Source organism: Loxodonta africana, chromosome 7, assembly GCF_030014295.1.
Source record: "Loxodonta africana isolate mLoxAfr1 chromosome 7, mLoxAfr1.hap2, whole genome shotgun sequence".
Taxonomy (NCBI): domain Eukaryota; kingdom Metazoa; phylum Chordata; class Mammalia; order Proboscidea; family Elephantidae; genus Loxodonta; species Loxodonta africana.
Genome location: NC_087348.1, coordinates 94,687,303 through 94,709,933, shown reverse-complemented (window position 1 = coordinate 94,709,933; position 22,631 = coordinate 94,687,303). Strand labels below are relative to the sequence as shown.

Below are 22,631 nucleotides of genomic sequence, written 5' to 3'. Positions count from 1 at the left end.
AAGATAGAGAAGGGAGAAATACTCCCTTATTCATTCTGTGAAGCAAACATAACACTACTACCAAAACCAGACAAAGACACCACAAGAAAAGAAAACTGCAGGCCAATATCTCTATGTATATAGATGCAAAAATTGTCAATAAAATACTAGCACACAGAATCCAACAGCATATAAAAACAGTCATACACCATGACCAAATGAGATTTATTCCAGGAATCCATGGATGGCCCAACATTAGAAAATCAATGAACATAGTACATCACATTAATAAAACAAAGGAAAAGAACCACGTGATCATCTCTATGGATGCAGAAAAAGCATTTGATAAAATCGAATACTGTTTCTTGATGAAAACTCTCAAGAAAATTGGAATAGAATGGAAATTCCTCAATGTGATTTAGGGCATATATGAAATGCCAACAACCAGTATTTAATGTAGAAAGACTGAGAGCTTTCTCCTTGAAATCAGGAACAAGACAAGGATGCCTGCCCTCACCGCTTCTATTCAATATTGTGTTAGAAGTCCTAGGCAGAGCAATAAGAAAAGAAAAAGAAACAAAAGGTATCCAGTTTGGAAAAGAAGAAGTAAAATCATTTCTGTTCATGGATGATGTGATCCTATATATAGAAAACCCCAGAGAATCCACCAGAAAACTTCCAGAGCTAATAAAAGTATTCAGCAAAGTTGTAGAGTACAAGGTCAACAAAGAAAAATCAGTTGACAAACTGAAAGGAAATCACCAAATCAATACCATTTACAATAGCTCTCAAGAAGATAACATATTTAGGAATAAGTCTAACCAGAGACATAAAAGATGTATACAAAGAAAACTACAAAACACTGTAAGAAGCCAAAAGACTGACATAAGTGGAAAAACATACAATGCCCTTGGATAAGAAGACACAACATTGTGAAAATGTCAGTTCTACCCCAAGTAATCTACAGATACATTGCAGTCTTGATCCAGATTTCAATGGCATTTTTCAACAAGATGGAGGAAGAAATCACCAACTTCATATGGAAAGGTAAGAGGCCCCAGATAAGTAAAGCATTACTGAATAACAACAACAAAGTGGCCTCACACTACCAGATTTTAGAACCTATTATACTGCCATGGCAGTCAAAACAGCCTGGTACTGGTACAACAACACATACATAGACCAGTGTAACAGAATTGAGAACCCAGATATAAGTCCATCCACCTGTGGTCACCTGATGTTGGACAAAGGCCCAAAGTCCGTTAAATGGGGAAAACAGAGTCTCTAACAAGTGGTGCTGGCATAACTGGATATTCATCTACAAAAAAAAAATGAAACGGGAGGCGGGGCCAAGATGGCTGACTAGGTAGAAGCTACTGCGATCCCTCTTGCAACAAAGACTCGGAAAAACAAGTGAATCGATCACATACATGACAATCTACAAACTCTGACCATCAAACACAGATCTAAAGAGTTGACCTGAGTGACGGGAGTGAAAAGCTGCACCCTGAAGCAGCGACCGCCTCTGGAACTGGCATCCTGCTCCACAGCCTTGAGCTCTCGCGGTTCCCTGGTGCCAAGTGGCGGGGCTAATTGTGGCCTTCTGAGGCGGGGCAGGCACAGCACACAGCCCTAACCCCTAGCCCCCTGGGGTAACCTTGGTAGAGACTCAGCCAGCGCAAGCAGGCTGCACACTGACGCGGATAATGAGAGAAGCAGCGACTGTTTTCAGAGCTGGGAGCCAGCGTCCCAGTCAGAAAACCTTGGCGCCGGGCTTTGGACTGGGCGCAGGGGAGCTGAACATGGCTTCTTGAGACAGCACAAGCAGGGGACGCAGCCCTAGCCCCCTGAAGTGATCTCGGGGGAAGCCCAGCCAGTGCAGGCAGGCAGCGCAATACACGACTGACAGGAGGAGAAGTCACCTGGAGGCAACGACTGGTTTTGGAGCCTGGAATGTGGCATCCCAGCCGGGGAACCTTGGCGCTGGGCTTTGGACTGGGAACGGAGGAGCTGACTACGGCTTCTGAAACCTGACCCTCGGGGGCAATCTCAACCCAGCCAGTGCACACAGGCTACATGCCCCTCAGGAATCTCAGATAAAATAGTCATCACCAAGCAAGATAAGTAACTTTGTCTATATTGCTGGGTGCTACTCTCTCCTATCTGATCCCTCCCCTCCCTGCCCCAGGCGGCTTCATTAACATTGGAATTTCCTGGGCCAAGGAGTGAAGTGCTCAGTGGGTTTTTTTTTTTTTTTTCTTTTCCTAACCCATTCTCCTGGCCTGAGAGAGAGAAAAAAAAAAGGCCTGAGAGAAGCAGCTACTAAAAACCCAGGGAAGAAGAATCCTCCCCTGACTTCCCTAAACTGGAATAAAAATACAGAACCAGCTCCAGGCCAAGCATATGAGATCCACAGTCTTTGGCTTTCATCCCTACAGGGAACAAGGTGGCTATTATAATACAAAGGCAATTCTGATAAGAGATCTGAATGTAATTCTTTTAGCTGATCACTGGAAAGACAAGTTTTCCAGGTCTGATATCTCTACCTGTTAAACAGAGCCCTCACTGATCCACAACGGGGAACTGAGGGCTGAAGCTCCACCCAAACCACCTAGCCACCTGCCAAAGGGGTCTGAGGATACTGACGCCTACCAGTCTTTAGAGGTACATGCATCGGGTGCCTAAGGTACAGCTGCAGAGGCCACCCACCAAAGTGCTTTAGGAATAGAGACATACCTACCTCACTGGCATGTGGGGGAAGGCTGTCAGCATCCTGCCCCCCTGGAGTGTGACCCCCTGCTACTACTAGAATCTGATGCACACAACTATCACCACTACTCCTCTAAGTTAATAGGTGACAGTGTACACCACACACTTGGTGACCCAAAATTAGAACACCTAAGCTGATTCTATTCAAGAATAGTGAATGGACTCTTAGGTTTATATATCTGGTAACAGCCCAAACCAGCTGGTAATAGGACATAAGTGATTCAAAGGCTACAACAATCAAGACAGCACAATCTAGTAGCCCATCTGGGTATACTGAAAGAAAACAAAACAAGACAAGACTCAGTGAGCAAATATAAAATAAATCATTACAGTATCTTATAGATGGCTCAGAGACAGCAGTCGATATCAAACCACATAAAGAAGCAGACCATGATTGCTTCTACAAACTCCCCAAATTAAAGAATCAAAATCTTTCCCAAATGAAGATACAATCCTGGAATTGCCAGACACAGAATATAAAAAACTAATATACAGAATGCTTCAAGACATCAGGGATGACCTCAGAAATGAAATAAGGCAATCTACAGAAAAAGCCAAGGAATACACTGATAAAGCAGTTGAAGAAATCAAAAAGATTATTCAAGAAAAATGAAACAGGACCCATATCTCACACCACAAACAAAAACTAACTCAAAATGGATCAAAGACCTAAAAATAAAACCTGTAACGATAAATATCATGGAAGAAAGAAAAAAGGACAACTCTGGGAGCCCTAATATAAGTAGTATATAAATCATAACAATGGGCAAACACCCAAAGAGAAACTAGATAACTGTGAGCTCCTAAAAAGGGGGGCGGGGGGAATTGACTAACATATCTAGTAAGGATCTAATCTCTAAAATCTACAAAATACTGTAACATCTCAACAAAAAGACCAATAATCCAATTAAAAAATGGGCAAAGGGTATGAACAGACAGTTTACCAAAGAAGACATTCAGGAAGCTAACAGACACATGAGGAAATGCTCGTGATTATTAGTCACTAGAGAAATGTAAATCAAAACAACGAGATACCATCTCACCTCAACAAGGCTGGCACTAATCCAAAAAAAATAAAATAATAATTGTTGGAGAGGTTGTGGAGAGATTGGAACACTGATGCTGGTGGGAATGTAAAACGGTACAACCACTATGGAAAAGGATCTGGTGATTCCTTATAAAGCTAGAAATAGTTCTCGCTTTGGCAGCACATATACTAAAATTGGAAGGATACAGAGAAGATTAGCGTGGCCCCTGCGCAAGTATGACACACAAATTTGTGAAGCGTTCCATATTTTTTGTATGAGAGACTGACTTGATTTGTAAACTTTCACTTAAAGCACAATAAAAATTAAAAAAAAAAAAGCTAGAAATAGAAATACCGTATGATCCAGCAATCCCACTCCTAGGAATATATCCTAGAGAAATAAGAGCCATCACATGAATGGACATATGCACATGTATGTTCATTGCAGCATTGTTCACAGTAGCAAAAAGATGGAAACAACCTAGGTGCCCATCTTCAGATGAATGGATAAATTATGGTACGTACACACAGTGGAATTCTGCACAACGATAAAGAACAATGATGAATCCGCAAAACATCTTAGAATGTGGATGAATCTGGAGGGCAGGATGCTAAGTAAAATTAGTCACAAAAGGACAAATATTGTATGAGACCACTATTGTAAGAACTCAAGGAAAGGTTTAAACAGAAAAAACATTCTTTGATGGCCATGAAGGTGGGGAGAGGGAAATTTACTAATTAGTAGAAAAGGGTCAACTTCGGTGAAGGGAAGGACAACACACAACACGAAGTCAGCACAATTGGACCAAAACAAAAGTGAAAAAGTTTCCTGGACACATCCAGACACTTTCAGGGACAGAGTAGCTGGTGCTGGGGCCTGGAGACCATAGGTTTGGGGGACACCTAGGTCAATTGGCATAACAAAATTTATTAAGAGAATGTTCTGCATCCCACTTTGGTGAGTGGCATCCGGGGTTTTAAAAGCTTGGGAGTGGCCATCTAAGATACATCAGTTGGTCCCATCCTACTTGGAGCAAATGAAGAAAAACAAAGACACGAAAAAATATTAGCCCAGGAGACTAAAGGGCCACATAAACCAGAGATTCCTCTAGCCTGAAACCAGAAGAACTAGATGGTGTCTGGGTACCACCAGTGACTACCCTGACAGGGAACACAACAGAGAGTCCTCGACGCAGTGTGAAAAAAGTATAAAGGGGGACTCAAATTCACATAAAAAGAACAAACTTAGTGGTCCAGCAGAGACTGGAGGAACCCCTGAAACTATGGCCCTCAGATGCTCTGTTAACGCAGAACTGAAACAATTCCTGGACCCCACTCTTCAGAGAAAGATTAGACAGGATTATAAAACAAAAAATAATACACATAAGGAGTGTACTTCTTAGTTCAGTCAGATACATGAGACCAAACCGGTGGCTCCTGTCCAGAGGCAACATGAAAAGGCAGGAAGGGACAGGAATTGGTTGAATGGACACAGGGAACCCCAGGTGTTAAGGGAGAGAGTGCTGTCACATTGTAGGGATTGCAACTAATGTCACAAAGTAGTATGTGTATAAACTTTTATATGAGAAATTACCTTAAGCTGTAAACTTTCACTTAATGCACAATTAAAAAATCAGTTGGGTTTCTGTATATGAGCAATAAGAAATCTGAAAGGGAATTTAGGGGAACAATTCCATTTACAATAGCACCTAAGAGAATAAAATACCTAGGAACAAATCTAACCAGGGGCATGACGGACTTACACAATGTGTAGAACACTGCTGAAAGAGATTAAAGAATACTTAAATAAATGGAAAAATGTTCCATGTTCATGGATTGAAAGACTTAATATTGTTGAGATGTCAATACTATCCAAAGCAGTCTATAGATTGAACAGAATCTTGATCGAAATTTCAACACCTTTCTCTGCAGAAATAGAAGAACCAATCCTTAACTTTGTATGGAATGGCAAGAGGTCCTGAATAGCTAAAATGATGTTGAGAGAGAAGAACAAAGTAGGAGGACTCACACTTCCTGATTTTAAAATATTCTGTACAGCCATAATCAAAACACCCTAATACTGGTATAACCCATAGTCATGTAGACCAATGAAGTAGAATTGGGAGTCCAGAAATAAACCCACACATCTATGGTCAACAGATATTTGATAAGGGTGCTAAGTCCATTCGATGGGGAAGGAGGAGTCTCTTCAATAAATGATGTTGATAAAATTGAATTTCCACATGCAGAATAATGAAACGATCTATACCTCACGCCATACAAAAAACAAATTCAAAGTAGATTAAAGACCTAAATGTGTAAACTAAAACCCTAAAATTCTTAGAAGAACAACTACTGGTTACACTGTCAGGTATAGCTTTCAACAATGGATTATCTAATGTAATAACAAAAGCACAAACAGCAAAAGACAAATGAGACCTTATGAAAATTAAAAATGTTTACTTATCAAAAGATTTTACCAAAAAAGTGAACAGACAAGCTCTGGCTGGAGAATATCTTTGAAAACCATAAGTCCAACAAGAATCTAATAACCAATACATATATAAAGATTCAACAACTTAACACCAAAAAGACAACCCAATCATAAAATGGCTAAAGGACTTGAATAGACATTTCACCAAAGAGGACATTCAAATGACTACCAAACACATGAAAAGACGCTCAGCATCATCAGCCATCAGAGAGATGCAAGTCAAAACCACAGTGAGATATTACTTGACTCCCACTAGGATAGCTAAGATTTAAAAAAAGAAAAAGAACAAATGTTGGCGAGGATGTGGGGAAGTTGGAACACTTACCCATTGCTGGTGGGAATGCAAAATGGTACAGCTCTTGTGGAAAACAGTGTGGGGATTCCTCACAAAACTAAAAATAGAACTACTATCCATTGTCCAGTGCTGTCAAGTTGAGATTCTGACTCAGTGACCCTATAGGACAGAGTAGAACTGCTCCGTGGAGTTCCAAGGAGCGCCTGGTGGATTCGAACTGCTGACCCTTTGATTAGCAGCCATAGCACTTAACCACTACGCCACCAGGGTTTCCAGAACTACTATATGACCCAGCAATTCCACTTCTAGGTATATACCCAAAAGACTTGAAAGCAGAGACTCAGAAAGATACTTGTACACCAGTATTCATTGCAGCATTAGTCATAATAGCCAGAAGGTGGAAACAACCTAAATGCCCATCATCAGATGAACGGATAAACAAAATGTGATGTATACATACAGTGGAATACTACTACTCAGCCAGTAGGTGAAATGAAGTCTTGATACATGATACAGAATGGATGGAGCTTGAAGACATTAAAAAAAAGAATTAGGTTGAGCAAAATAAGCCAATTATAAAAGAACAAATATTGTATGATTTCACTTATTTAAAAAGACAAGAAAAGACAAGTGTATAGAGACTAAAGTTTACTAGTGTTTACCAGGGTTGGGAGGGAGGGAGAAAGGGGGGGTACACAATGATGGAAAAATCACATTGATTAAGGGTAGGGTTGCACAGCTGGTTATGATGATGGCTGTCAAAAAGTTGTACACCTGTAAAAGTAGCTACTGAGGCTGCTTATATACAACCAAACACTGCATGGCATTTGGTTCTTTGATTTGGAGGTTTAGAGTCATGGTTTCTTGGGACATCCCAATTAATAGGCCTAATACCGAGTTTAGTGCTTCTGTTCTACCTCTTAGTTTGTTGAGTAGTCCGTGGGGTCTTAAAAGCTTGCAAGTGGCCATCCAAGGCACAACAATTGGTCTCTCTTCACCTGGAGCAACACAGGAAGGAGTATCAGGCATAAGAGGAGGATATGGAATGTGTTGCTAATTGCCTCCATGAACAACTGCCTTCTTTTGCCCTGAGGCCAGAAGAACTGATGGTGCTCAGCTCTCACTACTGAATATTTTCATCAAAGATTCCATAGGAGAATCCTGATCAAAAGGGGGAAAACACAGAACAGAATTTCAAATTCTCATGGACTCTAGACTTTCTGGAGCCATGGAGGGTGGATGAGCCCCTGAATATATTTCCCTGGGATATCTCTAAAGCTTAAACCAAAAGTATCCCCTGAAGTCACCTCAAAAAGAACAGTAGTTGAGCTTAACTAGTAAAGAATGTCTGTCTTGAGAATTATGCTCTTTTAAGAAGTATATAGGTTCAAAGTGATAACAGCAACTCAAAAGTTTAGATAGGAACCTTAGAGGGTAATGCGCTTATGTTAATGAGAGAGGAACAACTTAGAAAATGATGGTAAGAATGGTTGTACAACTCCGGGAGTGTAATCAGTGTCACTAAATTGTATATGTGGAAACTGGAATTGGTGTGTGTTTTTCTATGTATGTTCTCAACAACAACAAAATTAAGATGTAGAAAAAATTTATAACTTCACTACTGACTAGCTCTGGTTACCCTCACAATAACCCCATAATTGTACTTTAGACAGGACCAGGATTAGTCCATCCATTTTTAACAAATTATAAACAGTGCCCCAAAGAGGTCAAATTTTCTTATTCATGTGATACAGAGAATACGAGGCTGTTAGCACTCTTAACTCAAATAGCAACCTAAGCCTTATCCTTCCTGGAAGGATTTGGCCAAGTTGTAGCATGGGTGCTTTGTTTTTCAGTGGTAGGGTGGGTACCTTCAAGACCCAGTTTGAACTTGTCTTCCATCCTGGCTTTAGGCTCACTAATCTGGGTTCTAGTTCGGGCCCTGACATTTCTTGGCTGTGTGATGTTTATCCAGCTGCTTTATCTCACTGAGCCTTAGCTCTTTTTTGTGCAAAATGAGATTAACAATACTTAACTCATATAGCTGTTATGAGAAATAAACTGAATAAAATAAAAGTAGCTTGTGAGGTCCTTAGCATTGTAATGGCACAAAATAGCTACTACAAAAAAAAAAAATTATTCCTTAATCCTGACATCTCTCTTCCCCCCACCAGTAGACAGATAAATGACTAAATAAACTGATGAATGAATACCTCAATGAATGAATCACCAAACAAACATTTGGTAGGTAGAGAGGTAGATAATTTCAACAGGTGATTATAGAGAGCCAGCTGCATTCAAGGAACTATGCCAGATATTGGCAATACAGAGATATGTAAGAGAAGTTACCTTTTTTCCCAAAGAAGAAACAGTGTAGCAGCAGATAGAAACATAAACATGTAAGTACAGTTCAGTGTAATAAATGCTGTAAATAGGCACAGACAAGATTCTTGTTGGAGGGAGGGTGAGAATAAGAGAGTGGCCAGTCCAGCCTGGGGAGGTGATGGAAAGTACTGGCAGTGGTATTAACCTTAACAAGTAGATACAGAAATTGCTTGTTATGAAATTGCATGGGTGAATGGAGCTAAATTAGCTTCCTTTCTTTTTCTTCCCAGAGAGAGCAGTTATTCTTCCCATTTATGATTATTTCATTTGGCTTCTCTATGATTTTACTGTTCGTGTGGGTGGAAACCTCAAATGAATACTTTGGTTTTGACTGGTGAGTTTCACTTTTTGCATTTTCATTTATGTAAGGGCTCTTTGGTCTGATAGCCATCTGGATTATACACCAGGTTGCAAAGATGTGGTGGCATAAGAGGGCAGGGTGGACAAAACTGGACATTGCACAGATGATGGGTAAGAGGCGTGACTGTGGGTGGGAGTAAGGATGCTTAGCACCGTAACCTACTATACACCACTTCCAGCTGTGCTCAGTATCGTACTTAGACGAAATCTGTCATCTAGCTCAGTGGGAAGCTTTGTCTTTGTTTCCAGTGTCCCCAGTCCTGCTACTCAGATAATGACTCCCTGGTGTCTTACTCCTCAGGCTTTTTGTCTGGGTTACTGACATCTACAGCAGTTGGTCTTCATGATCTCTGTCTCTGAACCCTGCTGTCAGTGCAGCACCTACAACCCCTGCCTCCTCCTGTCCTTAGGAGTTATCCTAGGAAGACTCTGAACATAGAGATAGCTGTCCCTTCTCAGCACCCTTTCATGGCTAAACTTCTACTCCTGGTCTGCTCCCAACCCTTCCAGTTTTTCTGACCCAATGCCTTCCAACTTTGCTGTAAAATATTACCGATTATTTGGTATTTTGGGGGAGGAGGGGTATGTTGGGATATGAGGCATTTTTTTCCCAATGGGATACATTTTATTTTTCTCTTTATAGAAGTAAAATATGTTATTTTAACATGATTTGTTAAATGTGAAGAAGAAATTAGAAAATATAAAATTTCCTGAGTCTCATTCTAAAGTATCACTTGTTGGTATATTTCCTAGCCCTTTTTTTCTATGCTTATTTTTGCATTATTATGCTCATATGTGTATATATATTTTTTCTATTTTCACTTAAAATAATTACAGACATTTTAACAAATTACTAAAACTCTGAATGTCATTTAGTTTCAAGAGATTTCATCACATGAAGATGATATAGCATACTTACCCATTTTTTAGTGTTAGGCATTATGATTGTTTCTAGTTTTCTTGTTTTGTAAAATAACAGTACAGATAAATCTTTGTATTCTGACTAATGTTCTTAGGATAGATTATACAAGTGGAGTTATTGAGGCAAGAAGAACAGTCTTAAAAATTCATTATACCTATCACCAAAGTACTTTCTCAAAAGGTGTATATGAAAGTTTGTGTTTTAACCTACCATTGCCAGCATTAGATATTCTAATTTTGAATAAGTTTTGTTAATTTGCTAGATGGAATTTTTTTTTTAACTTGTTTTAATTTGAATCATTGATTTTCAACATTAGTTTATTTAATTTATCTTCTCTTTAGTTTTCCCTTGTCCGTTTATCTTTTGGGGCCTTCAGTAAGTTTTCTCATCAGTTTATTTGCAGTATTTATTTATGGACTTCTTATGAATTATTCTGCAGTGCTTGAAATACAAGAAATGTTTCATTTTTTATATTTACAGACTTTTAAAAATGTGGCTCAGAGATCCATAGATGTCAAGGTTTGTGCATAGTCTAATACACCCTCTCCTTACTTATCAATCTGGTTAGGTTCCCAAGACCAGGTCTTTATGAAAAATCAGTGTTCTGTGAAAATGGAGGATGACCACATCCGATAACAAAATGGAGGATGACTGCATCATTACATAACTGCCAAATCACATTTACATAACTCCCAAATCACGTTGTTATGTAACTGCCAAATTACATCATAATAGAACTGCCAAACCACTGAGAATCATGGCCTAGCTAGGTTGACACAACCTTAACCATCAAGGCCAGTGTTAGTCTCACCTTGCATCTCAGCATTCATTACTGCCAGACAAACGTTGTTAATGCACAAAATTTTTGGTTAGTAGATTTTTTACTACTATTGTAACTTGAAAATGTCAGATAACGAGATAGTCAATAAGTGAGAAGGTGTATTTAAACTTACCGAGCTCCCTCTGCATCCCCTGGTGTTGTATCAAAGTCTGGAGGTTTACTGCAGTACAGCCAAAATAGTATGGTGGTTGTGAGGGGAACGTCTGATCATCAGTTTACACTGACCACCTTGGCCGTTATTACTTTCGTTATACAATGCCTTAGTCAGGTACTGGTTCCTGACCACTTTTTGGAATTGGTCTTTCAGGTATGTTACCAAGATGACTTTCACAACAGTCTTTTGTATTAAGCATAAGATTGGCTCCGGAATCCTCACCATTGCTCCCAAGACAGATGCTTAATAGTCAGCCTCCATAAGTTCCCATGCAGCAGTCCCCCACTCATGGTCGTGTGCCTCCAGGGTACAACGTGGAAGTTGGGCACAAGTCTGAGTAGTAGTGCAATCTTGAACAGCTCCCTTTTTTCAATCCTGATGGAAAGTAACTCTCTGTGTCTTTAGAGTAGGGATAATCCCTGATTTTCTTCAAAGCCCCAACTTCTATTCCTTGCCCCTCTTTGACAGACAACCCAGATTAATTGTATATTGTTTGCTGATAGTTTAAGGTACATATTTTCATGTTAAGAAAATGTTTTGCGATTCCTGATTTTCTAAAAAAAAATTTATCAGATGAGTTTGTGAAGTTTTATCTATGTTTTGGGGGCATCTATTGGGAAAATCAAACTCTATAGGGCAGTTCTACTTCATCCTATGGGGTCGGTATGAGTGGGAATTGACTCGACAGCACTGGGTTTTGGGATTGGGAAGATCATATGGTTTAACTTATTTACTTGTTGAAAAGTAAAGTATGTTTATTATAAAGTATATAAAATTGCATAGATTATAAAAAAATATAGTTTTAAAAATAATTACAAAATAAACACCAGTATAACCACCTACTACCTCAAGAGATAGAATATTGCCAGTTTCAGCAGTCCACCTGTATCCAGTCCAGATCACAACCCCCTCCTTCATCTAGAGGTAACCACTATCCTAGCTAAAAATTTCTTTATAGTTTTATCATGTGTGAATATATCTCTTAATATGTAACCTAATTTTGCTTGTTTTTGCAATTTTTATCACTAATACCTTACTGTAGTTATTGCTTTTTGTTTCACTTAGCATTGTTTGCTAGATTCATCCAAACTTTGTATGTCCACGTGATTTCTTTCATTTTCTTTGCTGTTTGATATTTCGAAAGGAAACCCTGCTGTAAATCAGGGACTACTTTTACTCTACTAATATCGTCTTCTAAAAGTTATATAGTTTTGCCCTTTACATTTAAACCTTTAATCAACTTGAAAATAATTTTTGTTATACTGTGACATAAGGAACTATTTTTTTTCTCAATTGTCCCAGCATCATTTATTAAGAACTATGTCCTTTCCCTGCTGCTGGGCAGTGCCAAACCTGTCGTGTATCAAGTGCACATACAGGTGTGGATTTGTATTTGGGCAGTGTGTTACGTTCCATTGGCCCATTGGTCTATCTCTGCACCAATTCCACACTGTCTAGTTACCAGTCTTTGTATCTGGTAGAGCAGGTCCTCACACAGTGTTCTTCTCTAAGATGTCTTCATGATCTTTCATCCCTTTTCTTCCATACAAATTTTAGAATCTATCTTTCATGGTCCATAAAAAGTATGTTGGAATTTTGATTGGCTTTGTTGTAAATTAATTTGGGAAGAAATGACACCTTTACAATATTGACTTTGCTAGTCCTTGAATTGGATACTGCCTCTTCCTTGAGTTGAGTCCTTTAAAATATTTCTTAATAAATGTTTTGATTTTTCCCTTTAGAGATCTTACATATATTTTGTTAGATTTTTTCCTAGGTACTTGATATTTTATGCTATTGTAACTATTTTTTTAACTGATATTTAAGAATACAATTGATTTTTATATATTGATTTTATTATCAGCAATTTTGCTTTTTTTCTTATTCATATAATTTATTTGTAGGCCACTTTTGAATTTTTACTTACGGTCATATCATCTGTAAGTAATAACTATTGTGTCTTCTTTTTGAGTCCTTATATTTTATATCTCTTTCTTGCCAACTGAGCTGGTTAGACCTTCCAATTCAATTTTATGTAGAAGTGATGATAGTGATCAGCCTTTTCTTGTTCTTGATCTCAAAGGAAAAATCTGCAACATTTTGCCATTAAGTATGTTTGCTGGAGATTATTTTGTATATAATCTTTATCAGGTTAAGGAGTCTCCCTTAAATTCCTAGACTACTTGGTTTTGTTTTGTTTTGTTTTTTTCCCATGAGTGTATGTTCAGTTTTGTCAGAGTAGAATGTAGAACATTTTCTTTATAAACTATGTTATGCCAGTTGAGCTAGATGTTCCCAGAAACCATGGTCCCCACACTCCTCAGCCCAGGAATTCGATCCCTCAGGAAGTTCTGATATGTCTATGGAGCTTCCATGAGCTTGCCTTGTACAAATTGTGCTGGCTTCCCCAGTGCTGGGTACTGTCTTATAAGGTAAGGTACTTTTTGTATGATGTTAGTATACATATACCAACTTTGCCTGATTCATCTTTTTCATCCTTTTCCTTTTTTCATCTTCTATTTTAATACACTTTATTTTCTCGAGTTTTAGGTTGACAGAAAAATTGTGCAGAAAATATGAAGAATTCTCATGCATCCCCCTCCTCCCTGTTCAGTTTCCCCTATTGTTACCATTTTGCTTTAGTGTGGTGTAATTGTTACACTTGATGAACCAACATTGGTACATTATTATTAACTGAAGTCCATAGTTTACATTAGCACCCGCTCTTTGTGTTGTACAGTTCTATGGGTTTTGAAAAATGCATAATTTCATGTATTCACCTTTAAAATATCATGCAGAATAGTTTCGCAGCCCTTAAAATGCCCTGTGCTTTATCTGTTGAATGCCCTGACCCCAATACCTAGCAACCATTGATCATTTTTACTGTCTCTCTAGTTTTTCCTTTTCCACAGTGTTATGTAGCTGGAATCATACAGTATGTAGCTTTTTCAGGACTGGCTTCTTTTGCTTAACAATATGCACTTAGGGTTCCTCCATGCCTTTTTGTAGCTTGACAGCTGATGTCTCTTTACTGCTGAGTAATATTGCATTGCATGGGTACACCACAGTTTGTTTATCCACTCACCTATTCCAGGACGTTGTGGTTGCTTCCAATTTTTGGCAATTATAAATAAAGCTGCTGTAAACATTCGTGTGCAACTTTTTGTGTGGATAAAAGTTTTCGCCTTGTTTGGGTAACCATCTAAGAGCACTATCGCAGGATCGTATGGTGAGACTGTATTAAGCTTTGTAAGAAGCTTCCAGATTGTCTTCCAAAGTGGTTCTACCATTTTTCATTCCCAGTAGTAGTGAGTGAGAGTTCTTGTTACTCCACATCCTCAGTAGCATTTGGGGTTGTCAGTGTTCTGTATTTTAGCTTTTTTTTTTTTTTTAAGTGGTGTGTGTAGTGCTTTAATTTGCAATTCTCTGATGAAATATGATGTTGACCATCTTTTCATATGTTTATTTGCCATCTGTGTATCTTCTTTGGTGAGATGTTTGTTCACATATTCTGCCCATTTTGTAATTGGGTTGTTTGTTTTTGGTTTTTGAGTTTTATGGGTTCTTTATATATCTTGGATACAAGTTATTTATCAGCTACATGTTTTGCAAATATTCTCTCCCATTCTGTGCTTGTCTTTCCCTTCTTCTACCAGCATTTTGCACCAGATTCATTTTTATACATGTGGATGTCCATTTGTTCCAGCACCATTTATTGAAAAGACTTATTTTCTCCATTGAATTATCTTTGCCCCTTTGTTAAAGATCAGATGACTGTAGCTGTGTGGGTCTATTTCTGGGCTCTCTATTATGTTCAGTTGATCTATGTGTCTATTCTTTCATCAGTATACACTGTCTTGATTACTGTAGCTTTATAGTAAGTCATGAAGTTAGTAGTGTCAGTCCTCTGACTTTGTTCTTCTTCAGTATTGTGCTGGCTATTCTTGGTCTTTTGCCTTTTCATGTAAACTTGAGGATCAGTTTGTTGATATCTGCAAAATAACTTCCTGGGATTTTGTCTGAGATTGTTTTGAATGTAGAAATCGTGTTGGGAATAATTGACATCTTTATACTATTAAGTCTACCTCTTCATTAACACGGAATATCTCTCCATTTATTAAAATCTTTTTTGATTCCTTTCATCAGGATTTTGTTTTCCTTGTATAGATCTTGTATATATTTATGCCTAAGTAATTTTTTGGTGGTAGTGTAAATGGTGTTGTGTTTTTAATTTCAAATTTCAATTGTTCATTTTCTGTTTTCTTTTTAACCTTTCTGTATTTTATGTTTTAGAAGTTTCTTTCATAGATACTATACGGCTGGATTTTTAAAAACCCAGTCTGGCAATATTTATATTTTGTTACAAATAAAAGATATTTCTGTACTAATATAATTACTACTGTATTTCAGCTTACATCTATGATCTTCCTAATACTATTATCCCATCACTTCTATATTTATTTTTTTCTCTTTTCTTGCCTTCTTTGGTGTTGAGCATTCAGATTTCTCTGACTTTCCCTTTTAATACATCTCTCTGACTTCCTTTTCTGTTTTAAAGAGCTCACTTGATTACACTGAGTTTATCCAGGTCATCCAGGTTAATGTCCCTATTTTAAGGTCAGCTGATTAGTAACATTAATTACATCTGCACAGTCTTTTTTACCTTATATGACTACTTGTGATAGAGGGCAAAGGCCATGGGAGCCAGAGTTCTGTGCATGTGTGTCTGTGTACATATATATATATGTGTATATATATATATATATATTTCCCTCCTTTCCAATTCCCCTCCCATTGAACACAGACGTGTTAACAATAGTTGGCTTTATATATCAATACTTAATTAAGACAAATAAGAGTCACCCAATAGTATCCATTTTGGGGAGGGTTAGTGTGTTTTTGGTTGTATGAGGGATAATCGCATTGTGTTAGAAGTTAAGGATGATTAAAAGAGGTGTCTATGAATGCCAGGTTGATAATGGGTGAACTGTGGTGATGTACTAATTGGGTCAACTTAGTTAAAATGATACTGTTATTTCCCAGAATTCCCTTTCCAGTATAGGACTGGATTAATAGAGATCCTAAGAAAAATTGCAATGAAATTTGGAAGGGAGAAGTGAGGCAGCAGTCATTATCTTACACTATGAAGGTCAGTGATGGCCCTGAACACTATGACAGCCTGCATGCAATGTCAGTATCTGGTAGCTTACTGAGTTGACATGGGCCAGCACTTAGGCCTGCAACTCTCCCTGCTTCTGCCAGATCTTCAACTTCTCCAAGTCCAGAGCCAGATAAGCATGCAGCTCAGTGAAGGGTGTCAACTTCTGCAGGTCACTTGCATCACCCATATCAGAAGAAGGTAGTGATAGACATACCCGCATTCCTTTTGTTCTCATGAGTTCCCATGCATTCTTGTGAATTTCAGTTTTCCCTTGCTCTCTCACACTTTATGTTCAGCTTTGCTTCCTAACTGCTGGCCTTTCTGACCTCTAGCAACTGTGGGCCAAACATCAGAGCAGATGTAACAGCCTTCTCTAGCAGCTCCCATAATATGTCGTCTGATTCCTACATAAACTCATAGTTTTTTTTTTTATAACACTTAGAGTTGTTCTGCTTCTCTGAGTGATCCCGGACTGATACAATGTTTTTAATCATGTTGGAAAAGTTCTTAGTCATTAGCTCTTCAACTATCATTTCTACCCCATTCTCTATCTCCTGTACTTAGGAGGGTCCAATTTTGTGTATATTAGACCTTTTGTCTTTACCCCATAATCTCTTACCCTTTCACCTGCATTTTTCATTTTTTATCTTTGTTTCATTTTGATAGCTTCTGCTGATCAATTCTTCATTTAAAAAATTCTTTGTAGCTCTGCCTTACCTACTATCAAATTTACCTATTGATTTCTTAATTTTTATTGCTGTATCTTTCTTTCTAGAATTTTTAACTTACCCTCTTATTAATAGTTCTCACATGAAATTCACAGTTTTGTCCCAGTATAGCTTATTAAGGATAATCGTTTAGAAGTCCACATCTGATAACTCCATTATCTAGTTAAGGGTCTTTTTCTGTTGTACATTGTTTCTTTTGACTTTCACTAATATGGTCTTGTCCTAGTGTGCCTGATTGTTTTTGCTTGAATGCTAGACATTGTGTGGTATGAATCTGGGGAGGTTCTTACTAGGGTGGCTACTTTCCTCTTTTCTTCTTCTGGGTGTATCTTGTAGTTTCTGGCCAAAGAGAATATTCTTCCTTGTTTTTTGGGTTTTTTAAAATTTTTATTGTGTTTTAAGTGAAAGTTTACAAATCAAGTTGAACTCTCATACAAAAATTTGTAAACACCTTGCTAAAAAAAAAAAAAATTGCCCTCCCCTTAATGAGACAGCATACTCCTTCCCTCCACTCTCTCTTTTCGTGTCCATTCGGCCAGCTTCTGACGCCCTCTACCCTCTCATCTCCCCTTCAGACAGGAGATGCCAACATAGTCTGATGTGCCTACTTGATCCAAGAAGCTCATTCTTCACCAGTGTCATTTTCTATCCCATAGTCCAGTCCAATCCCTGTCTGAAGAGCTCGATTTGAGAATGGTTCCTGTCTTAGGCTAACAGAAGGTCTGGGGACCCTGACCTCCTGGGTTCTTTCTTATTTTTATGTGGTTGTTTGTTCATTGATCTATAGCTTATATATTTTAAAATATAATTTCTCCAGGTTTTGTATGGAGATGAGAAAATTTCAACATATTATCACTCTACTATCTTGAAATGAAAAGTTTAAATTCTTTGGGATACGTACCTAGACTAAGTATGACATTATTTCTCTTAGCAGATCATTAGTAATTTCCCTCTCATAAAGTACTTCAAGAACAGAAATATTTAGGACTGTTATTAAAGAGCCAAAATCTCTCACACAGAACAGAGCAATTAATATGTTGACTGTGGTTACAATTCTGTAAAAAATATACATGCACATGGGTAAGGAAACTGCCAAGATGGAAAGTATTAATTTTGTTAAGGGAGTGATATTATGGGAAGACGTTTTCCTTTTTTCACATTCTAGAATGTCTGTATTATATTATTTTATTAAAGAGGGTATGATTTTTGAATATATACTCTAAGTAACTCTTTTTAAATATAATCTTACCATTTATACAGACCCCACTAAAGTACCCAATTGCCTGCAGGACAGTGTTCAAAGTCTTCAACTAAATAGCCCCAAAGATCTTCATAAATCTGTTCCCAGACCTCTTATCTTCTTATCTCTCTGGTTCTCCTATGCCTCATTCAGTCCTGTGTTGTCCCATCCTTGGCAGAAACTCCACTGCGTTCAGCTGTGTATTAAGGATTGAAACACATTTTTGCAGGGCCACTTACTTAACTACAGGAATCTGGTTCTACTGGTCCATTGTTTTGTTGTCTCTTTTTGGGATCCTGACTGCCTACACTTCATTGCTGTTGGTGAGTAATGCTTCCCATTTTCCCTGACTGACTCCATGAGTGGACTCTTGAGGTGCTCCTGTCCCTGATATGGTACCCACTTGGTTACAGAGCCCCCAAAACCTACAAACTCCCTTTTTTTAGCAGAGCTTGGTTTCATATCAGCTACTTGAGTTTTGAAACAAGAGGTAGAGGGGGAAAAAAGGCTTGTGCTATTAGAGAATGTGCCTTACCAATTTGACCCTTTTAAAGGGTGGCAGAATATCCTCTTTCTGTTCCCTGTTTCATAGCCTGTCCTATGGTTCACACAGTATTGTAATTTTAGGCACTTGCAGATTCCCATCAGTAATACCTTTACACACTCAGCTATTTCATTTTATATTGCATCCCCTGGGAATCAGTCTTTCTGGGCCTTAAAAATTGAATTAGCTAGATTGTTAAATCTCTTCTAATGTGCAAATGCTAATCACCTAGCCCAAATGAAAAGTAGATTAGAGCAAAAGTCTTTTGGCAATGGTGACCCTGTCTTTTTGCCTGACATAGCAGTATAGTGTAGTGTGAGAATTTCAAGCCAGGGAAGAGAAAAGGCTGTGGAAATGGGAAGCATATGGGAGGATAACTTTAGGCAATTGGAATTTTTGAATATTCACATGTACAGAAGGCAGACATCTCTCTCTGAATCTACTGTTCTCTGCCCCTACTGATTTCCTGTTTGACACAGAAGGACCTAACCTCCAAATCAGCTGCCATTTGTATTAATTTTTTTTCTTTCAACAAAACGTAGAGTATTACTATGAGTAGAACATTGTGCTAAGTGCTGAGAATACAGAGATCAACAAAATATATGTAGTGTCTGTTTCATGCACAATATTTCATGGAAATAGGTATGAGAGATAAAGTGAAACAACCACCTTCACCCAAAGAGTTAGATCTAGTAGGGCTCAGCTATGGACAAAAATAATTAACACAAGGTGGAGCATTATAATTGTTATTGGAGAGCCTAAATAAAGCTCTGCAGGGTTTCTGAGAAGGAAGAGGTTAGCTTCCAGCCATGGCTATTAAGTAAGACTTCTTGAAGAAGGTGGTACTAGAATAAAATCCTTAAGGGAATGTTGGATGTGGACTACAAATGTTGGAATTGTGAAGAATATTCCAGGCTGAAGGAACATCATGACAAAGGCAGTGAGACAGAAAACTACGGAATAAGTCTAGAAAAGAGAGAAAGGTCAGTTCTGTTAGTGTGTAGGACATAATGAAGAATAATGGGGAACAGGACTGAAAAGTAGGCTTGTAACAGATTTTGGAAGACCTGAAAAGCAAGACTAAGACATTTGAAATAAATCAGATTTTTATTTTAGGAAAATCGTTCTAAAAGTTGTAGTTGGAGCTTGCAAGCAGAGAGACCAATTAGAAGCTTTTTTTTTTTAATAGGGAAAATGCCTGTGAAGGACGTGCTCTGAGCCAAACCCTGGCCACTGAATTACACAATTTTCATAGACAATAAACATGAAATGGTAAAGTTAGCTTCTCAGGTGGACATGCGTGCTAGTGCCCAGTGAACTAATATATTTTAACAAGCTTTCTACTGTACGCTACCACCCTACCTCTTTTTGAATATCTGCAATGGCAACAACAGTAAACGTGGAGGGAGACCTGGCTCTGTTTCTTGCTCTATCTTTAAGTTCTTTTGTAACCTTGGTCAAGTTATGTAACTCTTTTGAGCCTCTGTTTCCTTCTTTCAAATGAGTATTATAATATATAAAAAAAAGATGTTCCATAGGATTTGATAAAGAACAAGTGAAATCATATATATGATCCAAAAAACCAAACCAAACCAAACCCAGTGCTGCCGAGTCGATTCCAACTCATAGCGACCCTATAGGACAGAGTAGAGCTGCCCCATAGAGTTTCCAAGGAGCGCCTGGCAGATTTGAACTGCTGACCCTTTGGTTAGCAGCTGTAGCACTTAACCACGATGCCACCAGGGTTTCCCATATAGATGATATTTTGATAAAAAGATAAAGGGCCTTACACATTCAAATTATCATTAATATACAAGGCATCTGAGGAATACTCCAATTTTCAGTTTTCATCTCTGCACTGGCTTGGTAACTAGATAGATGTACGCCAAGTCTAAGTAAGATTTATTGAGTACGTACCAGTGTTCACGGTGGTAGCTGTGGTGGTAATGTTACATACCATTTCCCCCCAAAATAGCTTTTAAAAGACCATTGGAAGGGCTAGCCCCTGACCTGGGTCCTCTGGCAAATTGGTTTGAGTAATGCCAGGAATCAAGTCCAACCCAGGGGAAAAGTATTGGCAGGAACTCACAAAGGGTATTACTGGGGTGATTGTTATAAAATCCCAGAGGAGATAATAATTAATTCTTCCTGGGGAAGCTTCTAAAAGTTACAAATAGGAGGTAACATTTGACCTGGCTTTGAAGGGTAAGTGGAATGGGGAGAGAGAGCTTTCCAGGTAGAGGAACATGGCGAAGTCCCAGAGGCTAAGAAGTGCAGGTATAGCAAGAAGTGACTATAGTGCCAGACTGTGGAATTTTGAGCTACAGAACAGTGGTTTGAGCAACAACTTGGTGATTTCAAAATTACCTCCTCTTTTCTCTTTTGCAGGTACTTGGATTTTTGTTGGTTTGGGAAGGGAACAAACTATACCTGCACTGGTGCCATAAGGTAGGACATCTGAATCCTCATAGGAGTCCTTAAAACCAGGACTGACTGTGCCTCTCTGGCACTCAGGGTTAGGTACAGAGTCAGTCAGTCTTTTGTTGTTTCCTCTAGAGAGAAGAGATTTACTTACACTATTTTAACTGAAATAATTTCTACTAGATGTAACTGGCTTATTGAAGGAGTTGAACCCAAGACGAATTCAAACTTTATTCTTTCTCACCACTCCCTGTTAAACCCACTCTGTGGCCTTGTTTTTCCCACCCAGAAAAAATCTTAGGCAAGGATCTTAGGAAAGGTCCATTAGTTTTCAATCCCTTTTAGTCACAAGAACATTCTTATCTCAGTTATTGAAAGTTTCAGTTCATTGTAATAACCCAAACTTCAATTTTATTAATCTTAAAATTTCTTCCCTCCCCTATTTGGGCCTAACTCAGGCCTGGAAGCCTATACTGGTGAAGAGGGCATAGGGTCCTCTTCCCTCTGGTCATCTCAGTTATTCTGTCTGGACCAGACAAATGCACAGTTCCTAGCTCTTTTCCTCATGGGTTGCTTCTGTGTATCCCCTTCTGCTGAAAACCTTGTCTTCAACTCTCCTGATGGAGTAAATGCCTGCCCTTCATCCTAGAATTTCTCTGTAAGGTCCTTTTAACCCTCCCTTTTGTGGGATCCATTTAAGGTGATGCCAGCATGGTTTCTCTCAAAGGGTCCCTATCTGGTTCGCAGAAAACCGGTAACTTTGTCCACTATTTGTAGACATGCAGCTCATTTCCAAAATAAACCTCCTTTTGTTCTGCCACAGGCAGGAGCAGCTCCAGTCCCAGCCTTTTGCTTTTTATAGACTTTTCCGAGAGTGGCTGATACCATTCCTTATATTTCCCCAAATCCAGGAACACGTCAAACTCTCTGAGTGGTCCCCTTAAATCTTCTCTTACTCAAATGAGAAGTTTGAACTGGACGTACAAATTCAGGAGTTGTCAGTACAAGTGAAAATTGAAGTCATGAGATCTTCTAGGGAAAGAATGTAGACTGAGAAGTGAATAGATCTTAGTGAGATCACTATCTTAGAGTTGGGACACTACAATCAATTAAAAAAAAAATTTTTTTTTTTACAATCAATTAGTCACTAACAATTTATCCAGGGCTTTGAACTGGCTCATTCCAGTTCAAATCCCTGCTGAAAATTTGCATTTTCACCCCAGATGTACTGAATCAGAATCTACAGTTTAACAAGATCCCCAGGTGATTCTTATGTATAATAAACTTTCAAACCACTGCTCTACTAGTGGT

General features: G+C 38.4%; 1 protein-coding gene and 1 non-coding gene across 2 annotated transcripts in view; both read left to right on the top strand.

Annotated features, from left to right (window-relative positions):
- Positions 1 to 3,940: 3,940 nt before the first annotated feature.
- On the top strand, positions 3,941 to 4,047 carry LOC111747682 (U6 spliceosomal RNA). The gene has a single exon (XR_002783656.1). It is a non-coding gene; the product is annotated as a U6 spliceosomal RNA (small nuclear RNA).
- A 14,144-nt stretch (positions 4,048 to 18,191) lies between these two features.
- LOC100655207 (glycerophosphodiester phosphodiesterase domain-containing protein 4) overlaps positions 18,192 to 22,631 on the top strand; it is a 73,691-nt gene continuing 69,251 nt past the window's right edge. Inside the window, exons 1-3 of the mRNA XM_064289517.1 lie at positions 18,192 to 18,195; positions 18,605 to 18,678; positions 21,288 to 21,347. Coding sequence (XP_064145587.1) covers positions 18,192 to 18,195; positions 18,605 to 18,678; positions 21,288 to 21,347 — 138 coding nt within the window. The remainder of the gene's footprint in view (positions 18,196 to 18,604; positions 18,679 to 21,287; positions 21,348 to 22,631) is intronic.